Here is a 24,335-nt window from a genome sequence, read left to right on the forward strand (position 1 = left end):
CGCTGTAGCTAACAGCTCTGGGTGTTTCTTCAAATGACATTCATGCTGCTTAGGCAAGGATGGACAAGAAAACCTGCTGGGGCAGTGCCCGATTGCTATTCAGACATGCATTCCTAGCAATGCAGCACTGCCTCAGTGCTGCGAAAGAACATCAGCCTAAATGTTTAATCCTAAATCTCTAGAGTGGAACTTGAAATTTTCATGAGGCAGAGTGCTCAAATGAGCTAATTTTAAAGTAATATAAAATCAGCAAGAATAAAGCGCTTTGGATAATGCCAATAGCATGAAACAGGAACAAAATCCTGGTCCTATTTCTGCACAAACTCTCAATGTTCCTGTTCAGCTTTGCCGTGATACTGGTTTCTTTTGACCTTTTTTCCCTCTTGCTGTCATTATCATTGAATGCCTACAGTGTGGAAATAGGCCCTTCGGCCCAACAAGTCCATACCGACCCATCCCCCTATAACCAGCTAATCTACACATTCTTGAACACTAAGGGCAATTTAGCATGGCCAATCCACCTAACCTGCACATCTTTGGACTGTGGGAGGAAACCGGAGCACCCAGAGGAAACCCACGCAGACACGGGGAGAATGTGCACAACTCCACACAGCCTGACGGTGGAATCATACCCAGGTCCCTGGCGCAGTGAGGCAGTAGTGCTAACCACTGAACCACCTTTTCTCCCAATTACTAAATGGTAAGGATGGAGCTTTCGCTCAGGACTCAATAGGTTAATACAATGAATAGGTGAGATAGATAGGTCTCGCAGATGCCAGGCTCAAATTTCAGTCTGGACCAAACAATAATGGGCAAGTTACAATTAAATTCAGTTCCTTGGTCAGAGATGGGGAAAATATCCAAGAATTACTACCCTGTAAGGTGCCTGTGGAAATATGCCTCCATATTGTCCAGTCACTGCCCCTTCCACCCTCGCTCTTGTATCATACCTCCAAATCCTTCTGGAGCTGGAGCAGATACAACTTGATTGAAACACAAGATCCTCACCTGGATAGGGTAATCGTAGAGATGATGTCTCATCTTCTGCTTCAAAATGAGGGTCGCTCATTTAAGGCAGAGATCAGGAGACTTTTTTTGTGAAAAGGTCATGTATATTTGGAATGGCTTTCTTCGAAAAGCTGGTGGAAGTAGCATTCTTGAATTTTTAAGGATGGATGGATTCTTGATAAGCAAGGCAGCCAAAGACCATCAGGGTTGGCTGCAATGAGGAGTAATCATACCAGCCATGCGTTTATTGAATGGTGGAGCAGGCTCAAGCACTTGAGTGGCCTAGTCCTGCTCCTTGTTCACACAATTTTACATACACGCTGCAGGAAGGCTGTGTGGCTCCCACTGTTGATCAGCCTGTTAACTGGATTCCAACACTCGGACAGGAAGAACAACCAAATGGCTGAGCTTCTGGAAGGCAGCAAGTTACCACTGAACTACAGCCAAGCAAGGATATATGCATTTAAAAAAAAAAAAAATGGGTGGGTGAGAGAGCAAACTGAAAAGCATCAATGAGAGAAAGAATACTAGGTAAAGAGACATCCCATTGTGGCATAGATTGATGCAGACTATAAAAGATACTGGGTTTGACTACCTGCATCAAGCTAACTCATCCTAGCTGGGCTAACGGCATCATCTCCAAAATTTGTTACAGTTGAGAATAAGCACAATCCCTGCCACTGACCACCAGCATCGATATCAGCCGGAATCTAACAACCAGGTAGATGAGGCTGGGCCACAATGACTTCCTTCACCACCATAAGATTAAATGGTTGATCTCTGCTCAGTTTTCAAGTTCCCGCACAAAGAATGACACATGGGTGAGATAAAGGACTTAAGGGCAAAGGTATAAACACATTCAGGGAGAGGAGGAAATCTCAGTTTAAACATTACACACTTAAGGCTGTCACATCTGAGCACTGAATACTATACCAATGTTTTACAGAATCTGACACTTCTGTACAGACTGTACTTTCTAAAACACACATTTGCCTTGCTCAGCCACAATATTTCTACTGACATAGTACTGCAGAACTCTCCCGACTGATTAATAAATCCTAAGATTTTTTGGCAGGCTGGAATTAGCAACAAAAGAAACCTAGCGTAAAATGCTTCTGTTGGCAGGATCCAGTCCTGGCCAGTTTAAACCAGTCGGATCCACTCAAGCCAGCTCAAGGTCTGGGGCTCCTGGTTGCAGTTCTCCTTCTCCGACACCAGTCCAAAAAGACGATCACTTACAGGGTTGAAGATTAGCCAGTTCACACGGGCACACTGCAGCTTTAATGCGGGTGTCGGACTCACTCAGTCCACTGGTTCCTGCTTGATGTTTTCTACAGGGATCAGTAGGTTGCTGGGGTCCAGTGGTGTTGATGAATCAACTGTCTCCTCCTTCACCTGTACTGCAATGACTGAGACAGAATTCAAAGGAGAAAAATCCATTTAATTGAGATGCACTGTAATTTCAATGGTCATTAAAATAAAATGGCTAAATAGGACAATCCTAGACCACCTGCGCTTGCGTCCGATTCCTAATATTTGCAGATAAATCACCTGACAGCTTTGCCTCAGAGAATGTAGTTTTGTTTATTGTGATATTCGAAGCTGTAGCAGCTGCTGAGAGATCTGCAAGTTATATGCGTATTAAGAGAGCTGTCCATCACAGATTTGCTGGCCAGACTAACAGCTCTTTTGAAACATCCAATCCTCACATTCTTCCATAGCCTTGTTCCATGCTACCTCTGTAACCCTGCAGCTCCAATTCACAAGAATCTGGAGCAGAAACAGGCCACTTAGCCCCTTCAGCCTGCCCTGCTGTTCAATAAGGTTATTGCTGATGTCAATTTTCAATAAGTGTTTCACCATTTTTCCTCCATCTACAACGTAGTTCTATAGGTCTAGATGGAGGATGAGAAACATTTTACGAACAGAAACAGGGATCAAAAATGAGAGCAAGTTTGCAAATTAGAACATACGATACAAGAAAAGTTCTCTCACACAACAAATGGTTCAGGTCTGGAATGCACTCCCTGGAAATGTGGAGGAGGCAGGTCAAATGAGGCATTCAAGAGGACACAATGATTATTTAGATAGACACATGCAAAAGGATATGCAGAAAAAGCAGGAGAATAGTCCTAAGGCATAATGCTAACTTGGAAAGCCAAAGCAGAGACGATAGGCCAAATAGCACTCTTCTGCACTGTGACACTTCTATGATTCTCCTGTGAACATGCTCAACCTTCACTTATAAGACAACTGCTTCATCTCAGGAATCAGCCTAGTGAACCCTCTCTGAACTGCTTTTAATGCAAACAGATTTGTCCTTAAATAAGGAGACCAAAACTGCATTTTACTCCAATGTCGTTTTCTGTCTGATTTGTACCAATGTAGCAAGACCTCAATAATTCCATAGTTACATGCCCCCTGCAATGCAAGTATACATTCCCCACCCCCTCTTCCTAACTATTTGCTGTACCTGAATGCTGTTGTAACTAAATGTACATTGCCTCCAAGTCTAGCCTCTTGCACACCACTGATTCCTCCAATCTTCTAGGCCCCAAGTTCTGGAAATCCCTCTAAATTTCTCCACTTTCCCTTAAATCTACTTCTCTGATCAAGCATTTGGTCACTGCCTCGATCATTGCTTCTGCAGCTTGGTGTCAATTTTTGCTTGATTACTACTCCCTGTGGGCTGCCTCAGAGTGTCTTCATTCTGGTAGAGGCATTATGCGAATGAACGTTTATTACTTTAGGTTTTTACATTGATTTTAGGAAGGGTGTTAATGTTCTTATATTGCCTTTTTGAGGTATGTTGATCTCTCAAAGCTTTGCTTGGTCAGGGTTCACTGTGGTTGTGTTCCTCTTGATTATTCAGAATATTTGATCAACTGACACATTCATGGCCCCATAGGTACCGATTAATAAAACGTTTGCTGTATCATTTTTAGAGTTTGAATTTTAAAATAATGTCACGTGGAGTTGGTTAATTTTCTAAAGAGCATCCTTGCTAAGATTGACAACATTGGCTGAGTCACACGAGTATCTTTCGTGTACGTGGTGGATGGTGTTCCCATGTGTGATGGTAGTATCCTTGTCGATGATCTGACATGTCTTGCAGAGGTTGCCATGGCAGGGTTGTATAGAGTGTTGTGGTCGATGTTGTCCTCAAGGCTGGGTAGTTTGCCATGAACAATGGTCTGTTTAAGGTTTGGCAATTGTTTGAAGGCGAGAAGTGGAGGCATGGGGAAGATCTTGGCGAGGTGCTCATCGTCATCAATAATATGTTGAAGGCTGCGAAGAACATGGCATAGTTTCCCCGCTCCTGGGAAGTACTGGACGACAAAGGGTACACTTTCGGGCACATCCCACGCCTGCCTTCTGAGATCATTACAGTTTTTCGCTGTGGCATGTTGGAACTATCAATTGACGAGTTGAGCATCCTTTTCCTATGAAGGCGTCCTTCAATGCCTTCACGTGTCTGTCTCGTTCCTCCCCATCCAAACAGATCCTATGTACGTGTAGGGCTTGTCTGTAGAAGATGGATGTTTTAATATGTTTAGGGTGGAAGCTAGAGAAACGCAGCATCATGAGGTTATCCGTGAGCTTGCAGTAGAGGGAGGTACAGCGGTGTCTGTCCTTGATGGAGATGCTTGTGTCCAAGAACGAAACTGATTCTAAAGAGTAGTCCACGGTAAGTCTGATGGTGGGATGAAACTTGTTGATATCGCTATGTAATCATTTCAGTGATTCCTCGCCATGAGCCCAAAAGGAAGAAAATGTTGTCGATATATCTGGTGTATAGCATTGGTCGGAGGTTCTGTGCAGCAAAGAAGTCTTGTTCGAATCTTTGCATGGAAACATTGGCATATTGGGTTGCAAATCTGGTTCCTATGGTTGTCCCACGTGTCTGGATGAAGAATGGTTGTCGAAGGTGAAGACATTGTGGTCGAGAATGAAGCAGATGAGTTGTAGAATGGCGTCTGGAAATTGGCAGTTGGTGGTATTAAGTATGGAGGCTGTTGCAGTGATGCCGTCTTCGTGGGGGGTGCTGGTGTAGAATGCCAAAACATCCATTGCAATGAGGAACGTTCCTGGTTTGACTTATCCGTGGGTGCTGAGTTTCTGAAAGAAATCTGTAGTGTTGTGACAGAAGCTGGGGGTTCCTTGTACAATGGGTTTCAAGATCTCCTTGACATAAGCAGAGAGGTTCTTACACAGGGTCCTATTGCCTGATATGATGGGATGTCCAGGTGTGTTGCCTTTGTGTACCTTTGAAAGGCAGTAGAAGTCCCCTATGCAGGATGAGAGCGGGTAAGGTACTCTGAAGGACTGGATCAAAAGTCTTGACCAGTCTGTTCAGTTGACAGGTGTGTTCTTTGGTCGGATTCCAAACAAGGCCTCACATGCATTGTCTGACCTAAAATGTCACCTCTTCTTTACACTGATAAAACCTTTAGTTCTTTCAGGACAGTGACATGAAAGGAATTTGGGGATTTACATACACAAATTAATCAATTAAAACCTTCTAACCAATTAAAGATTTAACAGCATTTTTATTTAATACACCCTCCACAATGATGTGACCCTTTGATCTTTTACTTATAAATTCTGTATCTGATACTACCTCTCTCTCACTAACACCTAGAGGAGGAGTAAGGATCTGAAAGCTTATGTTTTCAAATAAACCTGTTGGACTATAACCTGGTGTTGTGCGATTTCTGACGTTGTCCACCCTAGTCCAACACCAGCACCTCCACATCATGGGGAGAAATGTGAAGTTGAGGCCATAATCAGATCATCAGCTATGAGCTTACCGAATGGTGTAGCAACTAAAAGGACCAAATGGCCTTCTCCTGCTCTTATTTTGTACATACCTGTACACCCCCAAAATGCACGGTGAACACAAGAAAAGGTACATTTGCAGACAGATCTATATGAGTGGTCTAAGCAACAACAAGCTCAATTTTTTTGTGCGGTTTTTAGCACAATACAAGAACAATATACAGGTTTTCCAATAAATTTAATCTCAAAAGCAACAAGTGAACAAGGCTTTTGTTTTACTAATTTCATTTCTCAGCCTGACAGATGCTTCTCATTAGGAGTACCAATAAATTTGTTTTTTATTTAGCGGTGGGAGACACTGACAAGTATAGTATATATTGTACAGCTTGGTTTCTTTGGAGGATATCAAGAACCAACCAGATACCATGAAGTCTGAGGCAGGCTGGAGTAGGTAAGGCATATTCATGCTTTCCCACCCCGACAGGATCGGCAAATTTGTATGCTTGTGGTTGTATTGATTCTAGCAATTCCTCCTTTCTCATGCAAGTCCTTTAATGCACAACATCCTCTTTTCAACTGCTTACTGATCACAAGTGTCTGCTCCATTGTTACTCTTTCAGTCCTTTGTATAGGAACATTTGCTGCAATTCCATGTTAGATAGCTCCTTATCACAAGATTGCTCGGCAAATTAGCGCATTAAGCTGTAATCACATATCCTCCACTGTTCGTATGCTGGTAGAAGGTTGGCTTCTTTTCCCATCATGCCTTATGATTTTAGCTGTTAGCTATATGGCTGTACACCACACCACAGGTACCTGAAAATTGTGAAATAACAATGCTCATGAAGAAGGTCCAATTTCAGAAAAATAGTTAAATTTAAATCCTGGGGAAGGGTCGCTTGACCTGAAACATTAGCTCTGATTTCTCTCCACAGATGCTGCCAGGCCTGTTGAACTTTTCCAGCAATTTCTAATTTTGCATCCGATTTACGGCATCCACAGTTCTTTCATTTTTTTTCAGTTAAACTAGAACAAAACACAGAACCCCTATGGTGTGGAAGCAGGCCATACAGCCCATCAGGTCCACACCAACCCTCTGGGTGGGATGCTGTTCAGACCGACCCTGCTACCTTATCCTTGTAACCTTGGATTTCCCATGACTAACCCGCCTAACCTGCATATCCCTGGACACTGGGGCAATCTAGCACTTCCAATACACCTAACCTGCACAACTTTGGACTGTGGGAGGAAATGTGCAAACTCCACACAGGCAGTTGCCTGAACCTGGAATCTAACCCGGGTCCCTGGCGCTGTGAGGTAGCAGTGCTAACCACTGAGCCACTGTGCCACCCCAAATAGAATCCCGACAATGTGGAAAGAAGCCATTCAGCTCACTGAGTCCACATCACCCTCTGAAGGGCATCACACACCCAAAACCCCTCATTTCCCACAACCAATCCAACTAACCTGCACACCCCTGGACACTGGGCTATTTCCCATGACCAATCCACCTAACCTGCACATTGTTGAACTGTGGGAAGAAACCGGAGCATCTGGAGGAAACCCACGTAAACATAGGGAGCATGTGCCCACTCCATATAGAAGTCAGCGGAGGCTAGAATCGAACCAGAGTCCCTGGAGCTGTGAGGCAGCAGCGCTAAACACTGAGCCACCCTAAAATGCAGTTGGCAGGATGGGTACTAGATGAGTAAGTGAAATGAATTAACTCAACCTTGGCTGTAATCTTTGGGGAGTCTTGCTTTTATACAAGCTTTGCTTAACCTAAAAGTTCAATGATTTGTTCAGCTTGAAAGATTGTACAAAGTTTATTCAGGGGAGACACTGCTTTATTTTAGTAGAAGCCAAAACGATGAACTGTGAAATTATTAGATACTAAATACAGACAAGACCAAAATTGGTGGCACAATAGATACTGAAGGTGGTTTTCTAAGATTACAAAGGGATCTTGATCAAATGGATCAATGGGCTGAAAAATGGTAGATGGCGTTCAATCTGGGTAAATGTGAGGTATTGTGTTTTGGTACAACAAACAGGCATAGGGCTTATACAATTAACGCCAGGGCCTTGGATAGTGTTGCAGAACAGAAGGACCTAGGGGTTCAAGTACATAATTCTTTGAAGTTCATGTTACATATAGACAGGGTGGTTAAAAAGGCATTTGGCACACTTACCTTCATTATTCAGTCCTTCAAGTATAGGAGTTGAGAAGTCATGTTGAGGTTGTAAAGTACATTGGTAAGGCCTCTTCTGGAATACTGCATCCAGTTCTGGTCACCCAGTTATCGAAAGGCTATTATTAAGCTGGAGAGGGTTTAGAAGAAATTTACCAGGATGTTGCCAGGTATGGAAGGTTTAAGTTGTAAAGAAAGGCTGGATAGGCTGGGATTTTTCCTCTGGAGTGAAGGAGGTTGAGGGGTGACCTTATGGAAGTTTATAAAATAATGAGAGGCATAGACAGAATGGTATTTTCCCTGGAATGGGGGATTTCAAGACTAGGGGGCACATTTTTAAGGTGAGAGGAGACAGGTTTAAAAAAGACACAAGGGGCAAATTGTTTACACAAAGTGTGGTTTGTGTGCGGAATGAACTTCCTGAGGAAGTGGTAGATATGGGTACAATTACAACATTGAAAAGACATTTGGATAAGTATAAGTATATGAATTAAGAAAGGTTTGGAGGGATATGGGCCAGGAGCAGGTAGGCGGAACTAGTTTAGTTTGGGATTATGTTCGGCATGGACTGGTTGAACCGAAGGGTCTGTTTCTGGGCTGTATGACTCTATGGTTGAATTTTCATAACGATCTGGTACTTACATTGTTACTTTTCCGTTTGGCCCCAATCAATAACCAACTTTAGTAGGCTTAATTTTAAAATTTGCCCAGGTGGATCGGAACTCAACTTCTGTCTGTGCTGATAGTCCAGTAAAAATTCATGACAACAGTTCTGGAGATAAGAAACTTGATTACATAGATAAATTGGAGAGGTTGGGACTGTTCTCCTTGGCAACAGAAGCAATGGCAATGAGGCGAAGTTCTTTCCCACAGAGAAACTGGGATCTGTGTCTCTGTCGGAGACGGATTCAAGCAAGACATGCAAGAGCTCGTAGGAAGGGTCACCGGACCCAAAACATTAACTCGGATTTTTTCTTCACAGATGCTGCCAGACCTGCTGAGCTTTTCCAGCAACTTCTGTTTTTGTTTATGTAAGAGGGATTTGGATTGTTATTCAAACAGGATGAAGGTACAAGGTTATGGGGAGATTGCCAGGAAGTGGCACAGGGTGAACTATTTCTTTGGAGAGCCACTGAAGGCATGACAGACTGAATGGCCTCCTTGTGCTGTAACCATCCTATGGTTCCAAATACCATGATCATCACAACACATTTAGCAAACTAATACACAGTCACAGCCAAGAAATAAAAAACACACCAGTTGCATTCACAAGATATTAAAAAAAGTGTTAGGGTAATGTTTGATCCAGAATTCTTGGCATGGTACAAGTAATGTTCATTTAATCATGGTTACAGCTTGCTTTCAGGTAACTTATCAACTTAAAACTGATCCCATAACATTCTTTATCTGTGTGCCTGGATAACCTCACTGTTGCAATGGGTTTGTTTGGAAGATGCGGACTGTAAGGCATCATACAGTAAATGTAAGGGATTACTTGTCTCCCAACAGATTTCTCAGAAACAGCAACTCTCTGAAGACACTTCTAGCTCATAACTTCTGCTGCATGTCCGTATATCATGATTGAAAATCTTTAAACAGGTATAGTGAGAGGAAAAGATGCACGAAACCAAATTCCACCATATCATGGTCCTCATTTTCCTACATTGTTCTGATGAAAATCAATGTTACGCTCAAGGAACAGCACCTCATCTTTGTTTAAAGCTCTCTATAGACTCACCAAGTTCAACAGTTTTAGACCATAACCACCATTTCTATTTTTCTGGGTATCAGCCCTTAATGGTTTCGTCACTGCCATGCACAGCTCTGCTGGACACGTATTTTATTATTCTTGTTTGTTTACCACCTTCTGCCTTGAACCACTGTCCCATTTTGGCATTTGATCTTGCCTTCCTTTTGCCCTAGAACCATAAAACTGCAGCACAGGAAGAGGCCATTCAGCTCATCACATCTGCATATATCACAGACTGTTCACTTTTTTATTTTCCTTGACCCTCCCCCACCACCCCATACTTAGCAATTCCCTGTTAATTCAGGCCAAAATCCAGGCAAGGTAGGTACTGGATTCTAATTTTTTTACTTTAAATTTATTTGCTCAACGTCAAAAGTTGGAGGCAGCTTTAACACTCAAGACATCAGGCATCATCTGAGACAAAAATCCCACATGATTAGGATCTCATCCATCACTTCAACATTCACTCCCCCCATCACCAACACACAGTGGCAGCACTGTGTCACCCCTACAGGATGCATTGCAGCAACTCTCAAACGTTTGTTCAACAGCATTTTCAGACCCACGGACTCTACCACCTAGAAGGATAATGGTAACAAGTGCAAGTCTCCCTCCAAGACACACACCACCCTCAAACAATACTGATCTTCCTTCTCTGTTGCTAGGTGAATACTTTGTAACTTTTTCACACTTCACTGTGGGTGTACCTACACCCCAAGAACTGCGTAGTTCCAAGAATGTAGCTCACCTGTTAATGGCAATTAGGAATGAGCAATAAATGCTGGCTTAGTCGGTGATGTGCACTACCGTGAATAAATAAAATGAATTACAAATGTTTACCTCCTCCTCAACTAACAGCTAGTGTAACAGCAGTCCCTCTTTATAAGTGCTCAAGATATTTAATCAATGAATGCCTCCACCTGTATATTCTTAACCCTAATAATGGAAATACCATACAAAGCATTCCCTGCTCCTTTACTTGCTTAAAACCTGCTATACCTTCACCTGTTTCCAGTTTTGGTGAAAGAACATCACCCTCAAATGTTAACTTTGTTCTCCCTCTGCACAGATTCTGCCTGACCCGCAGAATACTTTTGGTTTTATTTGATTTTCAGCATTGACAGTATTTTGCCTGTACACAATTTTTTAAAAACTGCAGTGTATCCACAGAAACAGAAACTGCAACACAGAAAGGAGCCTTTTTGTCTAGTTAGACAACTGATATTGATACAATGCAAAGAAGCACTTCTTGACACAAAGGGCAATGGAGATCTGAGATTCTCTCCCCTAGAAAAGATAATGGAGGCTGGGGAGTCAATTGAATATTTTAAAATTGAGATGGATAATATCACTGCTAATCAAAAAGGGGAATATGGTGGCATGGTGGAAATGTCTAGTAACACAGACGCAGGCAGCTAAGCTGATGCTTAGGAAGATGAGAGTTCAAATCCCACCACAGAACTTGAATATAAAGGCAGCCTCAGTGATGGTGTCCACAACAACTATCACTGGTTGTTATAAACATCCACCTGGTTCACTAATATCCTTAGGGAAGCAAAATCTGTTGTCCTTACCTGGTCTGGCCTACATGCAACTCCAAACTGACAGCAATGTGGCTGCCTCTTAACTGCCCTCTGAAATGGCCTCGTAAGCTACTCAGTTCAAGGACAATTAGAAAAGGACAACAATTGCTGGCATTGCTAGCAACCCATATCCCATTGAAGTAAAAAGCAAAATAAACGGTTATGGAACTAAGGCAAGTAGTAACCAAGCCAATTTACAGCCAATATTCTACCTTGTAACAACCTCGACATGGAACTCTGCTTTTACCTTACAATATGGAGCATTTACAAATTAAGAATTAACCTCTCCATGATTGGTTCTTCACAAAATTTCACAACAAAAGATACATGATACATCTACTTTTTCAGAAGACACCCCAAAAGTCTATGAACTCAGCAATAGGTTTGGTTTATTTTCAAACCATAGTAAAATTGAAATTCAATGGTTCATTTTTGAAACAAACTGTCTGGAGGAAAACATGGTGGATGTGGACAGGATGTTTCTTGTTGCAGGAGAATCTAGAACTAGGGATCACTGTTTAAAAAGAACAGTCCGCCCATTTAAGACAGACATATGGAGAATTTTTTTTTCTCATGAAGGGTCATCAGTCTTTTGAACACTCTTAAAAGGAAGCAGCGTCTGAATATTTTAAGGCAAAAGTAGAGTGAAACAGTCATACAGCACAGAAGCAGGACTTGTGGCTCAACTTGCCCATTCCAACTAGGTTTCCTAGACTGAAACAATCTCATTGGTCTGCATTTGGCCCATATTCCTCTAAACATTTCCTATCTATGTAGCTGCCCAAATGACTATTAAATGTTGTAATTGTACCCATCTCTACCACTACCTCTGGCAGTTTGTTCCATACACGCACCACCACTGCATGAAAAAGCTGTCCCTTACGTCCCTTTAAATCTTTCCCCTCTCAACTTAAAGCTATGCCCTCTAGTTTTGGACTCCCCCACCTTAGGGAAAAGATTCATTTTATTCACTTTATCTATGTCCTCATAATTTTATAAACCTCTAGAAGGTCACCCTACAGCCTATTATGCTCCGAAGAAAAAAGTCCGGTTATCCAACTCAACTCAAACCTTCCAGTCGCAGTAACATCCTTGTAAATCTTTTTTGAAGTTACTCAATTAAGCAAGGGGTTTAAAGGTTATTGAGATAGGCAGGAATATCGAGTAGAGTAATCAGATCACCTGGTTTCAGATGAAGAGTAGAACATGCACAGTGGGCCAAGTGGCCTACTCTTGATCCTAATATGTATGCTCATATGTAAAAATGTGACCGAAAACCTGGTTACCTCATTGCAATTCTGATATAAAGATCTTGTGCGGCAGCCACAGTGCAACAATAGTACAAAATAACTCTCACTGTCAGGAACTGACTAACCTACATGTTTCCAGCTATTCCTGTATCAAAACAAAACAAGGTTCATCTTACTTTCATCTTCAGGTAGTTCCTCTTTTGCCAATGTTCCAGGTTTGCTCTTCGTTCCACGTTTTGCCACCTTTTGAATCGGTTTTCTTTCTGCAGAGTTAAGAGGACAAACTTGTGGTTTCATTCTTTCTCCCACTTTGTAACTGATACAGTCTTACAGAGTCAACAATAATTTCAAATGAAAACCTGTACCTTCCTATTCCGTCACCACAGTTCAGGTGCAGAGTATTTCGTGATTACCAAGAGCTCTCATTGGCGACCTTGCCCCCATATAGAGCGAATTTACTTCAAGTACACTGACAACCACTTATGCTGGTTCAAAGCCTGCTCCTGTTTGAGGGTAAAGGGTGTTTTCTTTCAGAAGCTGTGTGCATATACAGCTCATTGTCCTGGTCATCCAAAAGTCTATTGAAGACAGCGAGCTCTCGAAATACATGGAAAAACTCCATCTTGGAAACCGGTGGATAGGAGAGCACCCATGACGATCTGAAATCAGCTCTGCTGGTCTGAACACTTCTGAATAATCAGCTTTTGTTGAATGTTTAATCATTCATACATTTCTGCATTCTAGAAATTGTAGAAGCAGAATGTGGAGAACTCAGTTTCGATTGATTAAGATGCAAATTCCAGAATCTGTTTCAAGTCACTGTCCCAAGATAATTAAAGTTTCATCAGTATCTGCCAAACTTTCCAAACTTCAAACAGGCAGAGCAATAAGAATATACAATAGGTGACATTTCAGGTCAGACAGTGAATTGCAGGTGTGAGGCCTTGTTCAGAGTCGGTTTCAGAGTTTTAACTTGGAATCAGGCTGAGTTTATTCCGAAAGCAGGAATTTATAAAATGTTACACTGACTGACTGACTACAAATTGTGCATTTCTTGAACAAAATAGAATGTATCTGCAAATAAACAAACATCTTGGATGAAATGATTCACCCCACAGGTTTAGGAGTGTGTGCATGAATGGACACCATACAACAAATCGCCAGACAGGAGTGTTCCTCCAAGTCGGGGAACAGTTCAGCAGTCAAGGGCATTCAGCCTCCGATGTTCAGTTAAAAGGTCCTTCAAGGCAGACTTTGAGATACACACAACACAGGATCACTGAGCAGAGACTGATAGCCAAGTTCCATACCAATGAACATGGCCTCAACCGTGACCTTGGGTTCATGTCGTGCTACGTGACCTTGGGTTCATGTCGTGCTACGTGACCCCACCACTCTGTTCTGTATCCGTAACATCTTCCTTACTGTCCTGTTTCGTCAACATCACCTTGATAAATTGTTATGATAAGCTCTACCTTAGTCAATACAGTTTTGGATTATCACACTTGCACACATATAAACCCATAGGGTGAATCCTTTCATCCATGTTTGTTTATTTGCAGATACATTCTATTTTTTTCAAGAAATGCACAATTTATAATCACAGTCAGTCAGTCAGTCAGTGTGGCATTTTATAAATTCCTGCTTTTGGAACAAAACCAGCCTGATTCCAGGTTAAAACTCTGAAACAGACTCTGGACAAGGCCTCACACCTGCAATTCACTGTCTGACCCGAGATGTCACCTATTGTATATTCTTATCACTCTGCCTGTTTGAAGGTTAGAAAGTTAGACAGATACTGATGAAACCTTTAATTATTCTGGGGCAGGGACTTGAAAGAGATTCTGGAACTTGCATCTTAAATCAATTGAAAATAATAGCGTTCTCCAAATCCCGGTGCTGCAATTTCTAGAACGCAGGAATGTATGAATGATTAAAGATTCAACAGGAGGCAGCCAGCCATTCTAGGTTTGTTCACTCCACTCACACCAGTCATATGATCCTTTGATCTCTCTGCCTATAAACTATGTCTGTGTGCTTTCCTCTTACTGCACCTGATGAAGGGGCTGCCCTCCAAAAGCTTGTGATTTCAAATAAACCTGTTGGACTATAACCTGGTGTCCTGTGATTTTTGACTTTATCCACCCCAGTCCAACACCAAGTGGCAGCATCTCAGCCACAACACAGTTCAAGACCAACTACATCAACTCATTGCAAAGATCCAAAATGAGAGACACCAGAACTCAAATCTAAAGTATCAGCAACTCCCATCCACCTTCTTCAAAGGAACTCTTGCCTACTCTGTCCAAATACATGCGGCTCCAGGATTGATCTGCGGAGGACATACAAATCATGAAGGCTGGGCAGACATCATCCTTGTTTCAAAGTTACTGATGATGAAAGCAGAGCAGAGGAATTAAATACTACTTAGCATGGGTCCATAGGGCAGCAAGAATATCATACAGTAAATAAACACATCTATAACAAGAGCTGAGGCTCTGGATAGTATGTAACAGGACAAGATGTGCAGGTGTGATGCCAAGGCATTCAGGGCTATGAGCCAAGTGTTGGGGAAATATAATTAGAACAGTTAGGTGCTTGTTTTTGATTGGCATACACTAGATAGGCCAAAGGGTCTTTATCTGTGCTGCAGATCTCTACGAGTGTGACAGATTGGGTGTACCGCTCAGTATATAAAAACATAGGACAGCAGTGTAGATAAATGAGTTTACTACAGAAGACCTGCTCCTCTGACGCTGCCTGGCCTGCTGTGTTTCTCCAGCTCCACACTGTTATCTCTCACTCCAGCATCTGCAGTTTTTACTACCTCTGACATAGCACAAGTTTTGTTACTATGGTAGTGTGCTACTCTGTTCACAGACATTTTGTCAGCAATCCCTTTATGTGGCTTCCCTTGTTCATTCACCCTCTTCCAAAACAATAAATGGACAACTTAAAAGTTGGGTTTTTCTCTTCGGGATCCCAGGACAAACATTAGCAACTTTGGTCAGAGGACAGTAGGTGTTTCTCACAGCAAAGGGAATTAACCACAGCAGAGAAACCCATTTCCTGCCACTTTTATGATTCAGCACATTGGGATACCAACACATTGCGCTCACGGGGCCATACTCTACAATCACAGACTGGCAAGAGGCAAATTCTTGCGACACTCAATTAAAACACTAGAATATTTCCTGTTGTGTTATTCAGAGTAAATCAGATAACATGGTTTTAAAAGTACAGAAGCACGCACTGTGTAAAACACAATGTTTTATTCTACAAGTGCGAAACTCCACTCCTTTACCAACTCTCAGAGCCTAATTGTTCAGCAAACCCAAGTTGAGGTTAGAGAATTTTTCAGGTTGGTAGGGAAACAGGCCCTCTCAAGTCTATCTCATCGCTCAAAACAGATCTGTATCTTAACTACAACTATCCACTTTAGTTCTATAACCCTCAATATTCCTCCCTGTCAAAAGTCTCAGTTCATCTCCTTCAGGTTATCAGTCAGAAGTGCCAAGCACATTGTGACTATTTTGTACCTATAAGAACGTCTAACATCTGTACTGCTTCTTCTTCTGCTTTGGTTGTGTCAGCGTCAGAGTCAGATGAAAATCTGTAATGGGCCAATATTTATGAGTAGCACTAGCTAAACCAGGCATAACCCACTGAAATGGTAGTCCTGATAATGAAATGGATTAAATGAAAATAATCTAAACAGAAGTCTCGAAGATTTCAAGTGATGGAATTGCAACTATTTTCTCTAGCAGCTTCTTCCATTGTCCGGGTGCCCTTGGGAAGACAGATTGTTGATACTATTTGTAGTTTATGTGGATGACTACCATTGTTTTGTCATTGCCAGAGGCTACCAGGTACTGGTTTCTGTCAATTCCCAACAGTTTATTTCATATTTAATACAACACAGTCAATTCATTTTGCCTTTTTGCTGGAATGACTCCCATTTCAAACCTTTCTTCTCAGAGCAGCCATCAGCCCAGCACTGGAGAAAGCTTTTTTGAAGCCAAAGAATCTGGAAGTATCCAAATAAATGGACGCAGAAGAATGTTACGTTTGGAAGTACATGATAATGATGTTGATAGTTGCCAAAGGTCATGTAGGTAAGGTGTTGCAACACCTCAATGAGAGAGAGTTTGAATCCATAAAACCCCAGGAGGAGCACAGAGGTCAACACTCAGATAAATAAAAATACAACATGCATTTATTTCATAAAGAATAGGAGCAGGAATATGCAATCTGACTCCTTGGGCCTTCTGCGCCATTAATATGATCATGGCTGATTTGATTGTGGCTTTAAAAGCACTTTCCCACACGCCAACTCCCTTGATGAGCAAAAATATACCTAACTTAGCCTTGAAATAGTCAATGAGCCAGTCTCATCTGCTCTCTGGGGAAAAGAATTCCAAAGGCAACCTTCTGCGAGAAGAAATTGCTCCTTATCTTGATCTTAAATGGGAGATTAATTTATTTATAAGATGTACTGTCTAATTGTAGATTTACCCATGAGGGGAGATATTATATACCAGCATTAAACATAGCAAACATCCCAAGGTACTACAGAATCATGATCAGACACAAATCAACAAAGTAACAAAGAGGTATTAGGAGAGTCAGGAGTGCAAACTAAAGGACTGGATAACAGATTGGACTGATTTTAAGCAGAGTTTGAAAGATGAGAAATGCTGAGGGATTTAGAGAAGGAGTACTAGTGCTTAGGGCCAAATGGCTGTAGGCATGGTTTCCAGAGGTGAGGATGAGGCATTTCAGGATGAAATGGGAGGCCACAGATGGGGATTATAGGGTGTTATGAAGATTGTAGAATTGGAGTATTGTGGAAGACAGGACATTTATGAAGGATAGAAGACTGGCTAGCTTGCCATTTGAACAATTGACTCTGCAGATGAGAATAAAGATTTCAGCAGCAAATATGTTGAGGTGGGTTATGAAGGAGAAAGTGGGTTCCCTTTGTGATTGAGGGGTACAGGTAGTTCTCCTATAACGTGATTGTTGCATTCTTGTGTGACCTCATGCTATAGGGAAGTTGCAATACCTGTACAGCAGAAAGTTTGCATTATCCAAACGGCGTCCACTATTCATCAAATCGCGTTACAGCCAATTTGCGTTAACAAAACATGCTTTATAGCAGAACTACCTGTACCGGATGAGAAGCTCAGCTCAAGGTCAAATAGGACATCAAATTTTCAGGATCAGCACCAACCAGAGGCAAAGGCAAAGACAGGGGGATGGAATCAATGGCAATGATGGAGCTTGTCTCAGGAATCAAATGTGATAGTTTCTGCAGATCACAAAACAAATGTTATTTTATGGGAATTCTTGTTCTGGAAAACAGTGCCAAGAAGCTCCACACTGGAGTGAGAACTGACAACTCAGAACTAAAGCAATCCACACAGAGAAAATTAGCCAGAATAAAGGTTAAGGCCAAGCACGACAAGCAGGTCATATTAAACAGAGAAACTTAAGACAAGAGTCTTATATATCACACCTTTTATCCTTCTGTGGGATGTATACATCAATAGCAAGGCAAGTATTTGTTGACAATCCTGAATAGTTCTTGAACTGTGTGGCTTTCTAGGCCATTTCAGAGGGCAGTCAAATGTTAATCTGATTGAGAGAGTCTGGAGTTAGGAAAAAACCAGACCAGATAAAGCTGGTAGGGATTTTTCCAAAATAACGTTAGTGATTAATAACATTAGGATTTTTATAAGTGATAATGGTTTCAAGGACAACCTCATTGATTTCATTATTTGAATTAAAATTCCACCAGCTGCCATGGTGAGATTTGAACTCAACATGCACGAGGGTTGTCTTACACGTCAGACGGCACATTGCAAAGCAATGATCTTTAGTATATGTCCAGTACTGGGAGGTCATAGAAAAAATTAAGAATGCAAGTGAATAGGTGGAAACCTGGAGTCAAATTCAACAATACCACCTTCAGACCTTTCCACATGAACAGACAGACTAGGTCTGTGTGAACAGGCAAGTTGTCTCAATCAGAATTTTGGTCAACTTAAGAAACAGAAATTGAAAAAGCCCAAAAGGTCTACGTGAAGGAAACTATGAGATGCAGTGACCTGAAACTTGTAAATTATCCAGTTGCTGTACAGGAATTGCTGCAAGGGTGGGCAGTACACTCAAAATAATCAAGATCAGATGACACATCACCTATTTGAAACCAAAACCAACTGCAAATCTTCTCAACTTATTAACTAAAGATGAGATGAGAGAGGATTTAAAACAAATGGATTAAAGGACACCATTTTACAACATTTCAGTAGAACACTTCAGTACAAACAGGACAAGTATATACGCAAAATCAGAAAGTTTGAACTTATTTTTAATATTAATTCTTGGGATTTTTTTGAAAGTGAGGGGTATAGCATAGATGCAATTATGGGAAAGTTCTGCTGGGTAATGTCGCAGACTAACAAAGAAAACTAAGAGCAGAAGGAGGCAATTCAGCTTCTGGTGTCTGTATCATTATCCTAGATTATAGGCTGATCATTTACCTCGATCCATATTCCTGTACTATACCCAAATCCTATGGTAATCAGTAACAGGAAATCTATCAATCTCAACAACAAACTTCCTTTACATCTGAACTTTTACAGCCTCCCGGGGTACAAAATTCCAAAGACTCAGCTTCGGAGGGGAGAAGTTTCTTCTCATCTCAGTCCCAAACGGTTTGATTTCAGTTCTGAGAATATTTCCCTAGCTCTAGACACCACAACCAGGGAAACATCTTTTCTGTATTTTTTCTACATCTTCCAGAATTTTTCTATTTAAGATTGCTTCTCATTCTTTAAACTCCAAAGAATACAGGTCTAGTCTCCTCACAGTACAATCCCTCCATCCCAGGAACCTCTGCTGCACTCCCTCTATGGCAAGTATCTCCTTCCTTTGGCAAATCACTCACTGCTGGCGTTCAGTTGCTTATGAACACCACCACCTCAGTCCCTTTGGACATCAATAGTTTCCAATCTTTCAATTTAGGAAATTATAAAAACTAAGGGAAAGGCAAGTGGGTAGCTTTGTTAGTACATGATGAAATAACTACGACAGCAAGAAATGACCCAAGATCAGATGAATATAGAATCCATTTAGGTGGAGACAAGAAATAACGATGAGGGGAAAGCAATACTGGCGGGAGTAGTTTATAGATCTCCGAATAGCAACTGTCCTGTACGACCGAGAAAAAAAAAGAGATAATGAAGGCATGTACAGAAGGCAGTCGACTAATCATAAGTGACTTTAATCTTCAGGTAGATTGGGAAAATCAAATTGACAATAGTAACCAAGAAGAAGAATTTATAGAGTGTACTCAGGTCAGTTTTCTGGAACAGTCATGTTGCGGCTCCAACCAGATTTCAGGCTACTTTGGATTTGATCATGTAAAACTCAGCAGGTTTAATTAATAATCTTAGAGTAAAGTTCCACGAGGGAACAATGACACAACATGATAGAATTTGGCACTCAATTTGTGAATGAGAACTGCGGGTGGAAAACAACTGTGCTAAATTTAAATAAGGATAATTACATAGAGAGGAGGATGAAGATAGCTGGAATGGACTGGGAAAGGAGCTTAGCAGAGAGAAAAAAAACAGTTCAGGAACAATGGCAGGTGTTTAAAATACTTGTTTAGCAACTACTACTACAGCAAAGATGTATGCCTTTGGGGAAGGCAGATTCTAAGAAGGGGTTAAACTGGCCATGCTTAACCAAGATAGTATCAAATTGAAAGAAACAACCACGTGGCAAAGATTAGTGCTAAACCAGAAGCCTGTATAAGACAAAAAAGAAAAAGAATGGAAACAATAAATTGAGGGGTCAAACTGGCAAATAATATAAAATCAGGCAGTAAAAGCTTCTTCACTTTATAAAAATGAACAGAAAGATTAAAGTGAACATAGGTTCCTTATTTAACAAGGCTGGGGAAGTAATAATGGGGAACAGGAAATTGTAGAAGTGGTGAATGATACTTTGCATCAGACTTCACAGTGAAGGCCATTAATAGCATTCTGAAAATATGTGCGTGAGCACACATGCAGGAGTTGTGGGGTAGGAAATGTGACAAGAGATTAGAGAGAAAAAAAAAATGATGGGAACTAATGGGCTAAAGTCTGATAAGTCACCTGGACCTGCTGGATTACATCCTAGGATTTCAAAAGAAGTAGCTACAGAGATATGGATACAGCGGCATTAATCTTTCAAGAATCCTTAAGTTTGGGAAGAGCTCCAGAGGATTGGAGATCTGATGAAGGGTCACTGGACTCAAAATGTTAACTCTTTTCTCCCACACGTTGAAAGAAGCTGCCAGATTTGCTGAGTTTCTCCAGCAATTTCTATTTAAGATTCTGAAAGAGTTTGACTGTAGATGAGAAGCAGCTTCTCCTTAAGGGAGAATCTAGGATCACAGAACGTAATCTCAGAATAAGGGATCACCCATTTAAGATGGAATTGAGGACGAATATTAGAGGGTAATCAATATGTGAAATTCTTTACCCGAGAAGTTGGCTTATCAAGTGTGTTCAAGGCTGAGATAAACAAGACTTATAATTAGCGAGGGAATCAAGGGTTATGGGGAAATGGCAGGAAAGAGAAGTTGAGGATCATTAGATCAGCAATATTTTCATTGAACGGTGGAGCAGACGTAAATGGGCCAAATGGCCTATTTCTGCTCCTACATTTTGTGGTCTTATGATCTAAATGCTCTGTACGTTGGTTCCTCCTATTAAAGTGGGTAACCTCACACTTATTCACATTATGTTCCACCTGATATGCTCGTGCCCACTCAGCTTGCCTAAATCTTCAAGAAGCAGCTTTGCAATGCCCTCACCACTCTCATTCCAATGTAGTTTTGTACTATTGTCAAATTTTTATGTTTGCAGATAGACAATTATCCCCCACATCAAATTTTCTAATCAACCTGTTCGGAAATGTTATTACACATCTCTGGAGCAAGTGGGGCTTGGACCCGGGTCTCTCTGTCTAGGGATAGCGATGTCACTGTTGCACCACAAGAGGCACACCCCTCCCCTCCAGGCCCAAGCACTGATCCTTGTAGTACTCCGTTAGTCACAGCCAAACAAACCGAGAATGATCTTTTTCCTCATATGCTGTGTGCACCTCTTGTGGTGCAACAGTAGCATCCCTACCCCTAGACAGAGAGACCTGGGTTCAAGTCCCACTTGCTCCAGAGATGTGTAATAACATTTCTGAACAGGATGATTAGAAAATTTGATGTAGGGGATAACTGCCTATCTGCAAACATAGAAATTTGACAATGAGAATGATCTTTTTCCTCATATTCTGTTTTCTGCCTGGTAACCAAGCTCAATTCACGCTAGTGTATCATCCATAGTCTCATACATTTTAACGTTGTTTACTAACTCCCTTTGTAGGACTTCTTCTGAAAATCTAAATACACCACATCCAGTGGATTCCCATTAAAGACTCTGCCAGTAAAATCCTTTGAAACCCTCAAACAAGCTTGGTGAAATGTATTATAAAAAGAGGGAGGTCATAACCCTCTGATCATTAAACCGAAACAGACTGGGGCTTGTTTTATAGTGGGAGTAGTAATAATTAAACCCAAAACACCCAGAGAAGCTCACCTCGCCTTTATAATCTGTTAAAAAGAGTGGTTAAATGAAAGAAAATCCCTGACATTCACTTTATAAGTAACAAGTAACAATTTATTTGTTTAATCCTAACAGTGAACAAATTAATAGAATTACTAACAAACCAAACAATTTCCCCTTAACTACTAACTATTCCCTAACTGAACTAAAATCTACTGGTCATGCTGTTCCAATAACCACATGTCCCATTAATATAAACCCAAGTAATAAAGAAATATTAAAACTTAGTGTCTCAAAGTCTTCGTGCCTTTCTTTTGCTGTTTTCAAGTCATAAACATCTTTTTTCTGCTGATCTGGTTGTAAGGGATGTTTCCTCTGTGAAGGCTTCAGTGCTCTTAGCTAGAAGTGCCATGGTACCTTTTATGGATAGATGGTGCTTTCGTAAAGATTTCTTGAGAGAGCTAGATGCTTTTTTTCCCCTCAGATGACAGTTCGTTCTCACCCTGATTTTCAAAAGCCCTCTCCTTTTATATCTTCGCTGACGTATGAATTTTCTTACAATAGAATTGGTCCAAGGTTGTCAAAACTGTCAGATTTAAATTCAATTGGCTTTGAATCACTAATGCTTGGTTTAAATTAATTGGCTAATTTTAGCTAGTTGCCAAAACATCAAAAACAAGCCCAAGGTTTCCAATCATACAGCCAATTGATACATGTTTCAATTTCTGAACTGGCTGTACCCCTTCAGCTGCTTAGACATTTTCTGTGTTAATCTCCAAGCTTAGAAAAGCACTTTTCCTCTTAAAGGAACCAATCACTGTTCTCCCTTTACTTTTTTCTAGCTTCCTGCCTTCCAATTCACGATTACTCTACACAACTTCATAACACATGATAGAATCAACATAGATTTCTGAAGAGGCTGACAACTATTCTCTAAATATCCAGTAATCGCATTCTTTCTAAAGGATTCTATTTTCCCTGCTACTGATGTCAAGCTAATAGATCTGTAGTTCCCTGCCTTTGTTCGCTCTCCATCCTTAAACATTAGGGTTTCATTTCCCATCTGCAGCTACCATTGCAGAATTAATAGAATTGAAAAATGCTCTCAGCTACATTTACTACTTCAACATGCTAAAGTGAAGGTAATTAGGTCCTAGGTATTCTCAACATTTAGTCCTATTAATTTCTCCAATATTAATTTTTTCAAACTAATACTCTCATTTTTTTCAGTTCCATACTATTCTCACTAGACCCTTGAATTATTTCAGGGAAACTTCTGGTCTCTTCTCCTGCGAAGAGAGGAAAGTACTTATTTAGCTTCTCTGACATTTCTCTACTTCCCATTATAAAATCACCTATCTTTGTTTCTGGTGAATCACATTTGTCTTTGCTAATCTCTTCCTCTTTACATACGCTTAGTTGCTTTTACAATCCAGTTGTTATAGTTCTATTTCCCATTCATATTATATTGACACCATGTCAATTTATTGGTTCTCCTTTGCTGAATTCTAAAATTTTCCCTATTCTCTGGACTACAATATTTTTTGGCAACTTTGGAAACCCCTCCTTTGATCTAATAATAGTTTTAACTCCTGTTGCTAGCTACGATACTCGCACTTTATCCTTTGGGTATTCTTGCCTTATAGAACCATATGTTTTTTGAAAACCAAGCACAAATCAATTAAATACTAGCCATTATCTTGTCTATCATCAAACCTTTTAATGTAATTTTCCAATACACCACATCAGCCTTCCTTGCACCTTCATAATTGCACTTGTTTAGATTTAAGACCTTAGCTTCAGATTAAACTACATCTTTACCAAATTTCATGGAAGTGTTTATCAATTCTATGGTCATTATTCCCTAAAGATTTCTTCAGAACATTATTAATTAGCCTTTTCCCTTTGCAAAGCATTACACTCATATCCTGTACCCTAGCAGTCTCCTCAACGTGTTGTTCCAAAGAACTATCTCAAATATATTTCAGGAATTCTTCCTCCACAGCCTCAGTGCTCATTAAATTTATCAAGTCAATATGTAGACTGAAGCCATCCATAACTACTGCATTCACCTTACCACCTCTAATTTTGGATTTATGCCATTCTATACATTATCACCATCGTTTGATGGCTTAAAAATCACTCTGGGCAATACC

The 24,335-nt window shown here is 40.8% G+C and overlaps 1 protein-coding gene across 5 annotated transcripts in view; it reads right to left on the reverse strand.

Moving 5' to 3' along the window:
* Positions 1-24,335, reverse strand: part of l3mbtl2 (L3MBTL histone methyl-lysine binding protein 2) — a 155,172-nt gene that overhangs the window by 54,788 nt on the left and 76,049 nt on the right. For 2 of the 5 annotated variants that reach the window (XM_048617718.1, XM_048617717.1), the window contains exons 16-17: positions 12,739-12,825; positions 504-2,417 (exon numbers count right to left, since the gene is read on the reverse strand). In XM_048617718.1, the coding sequence (XP_048473675.1) occupies positions 2,311-2,417; positions 12,739-12,825 (194 nt within the window). In that variant the 3' untranslated portion in view covers positions 504-2,310. Of the gene's footprint in view, positions 1-503; positions 2,418-5,713; positions 6,604-8,061; positions 8,110-12,738; positions 12,826-24,335 lie in introns of those variants that run through there. The other 3 variants (XM_048617720.1, XM_048617721.1, XM_048617719.1) reach the window with 3 other exon arrangements.

The sequence above is a fragment of the Rhincodon typus genome, chromosome 37, assembly GCF_021869965.1.
Source record: "Rhincodon typus isolate 14 chromosome 37, sRhiTyp1.1, whole genome shotgun sequence".
In the NCBI taxonomy this organism is placed as follows: domain Eukaryota; kingdom Metazoa; phylum Chordata; class Chondrichthyes; order Orectolobiformes; family Rhincodontidae; genus Rhincodon; species Rhincodon typus.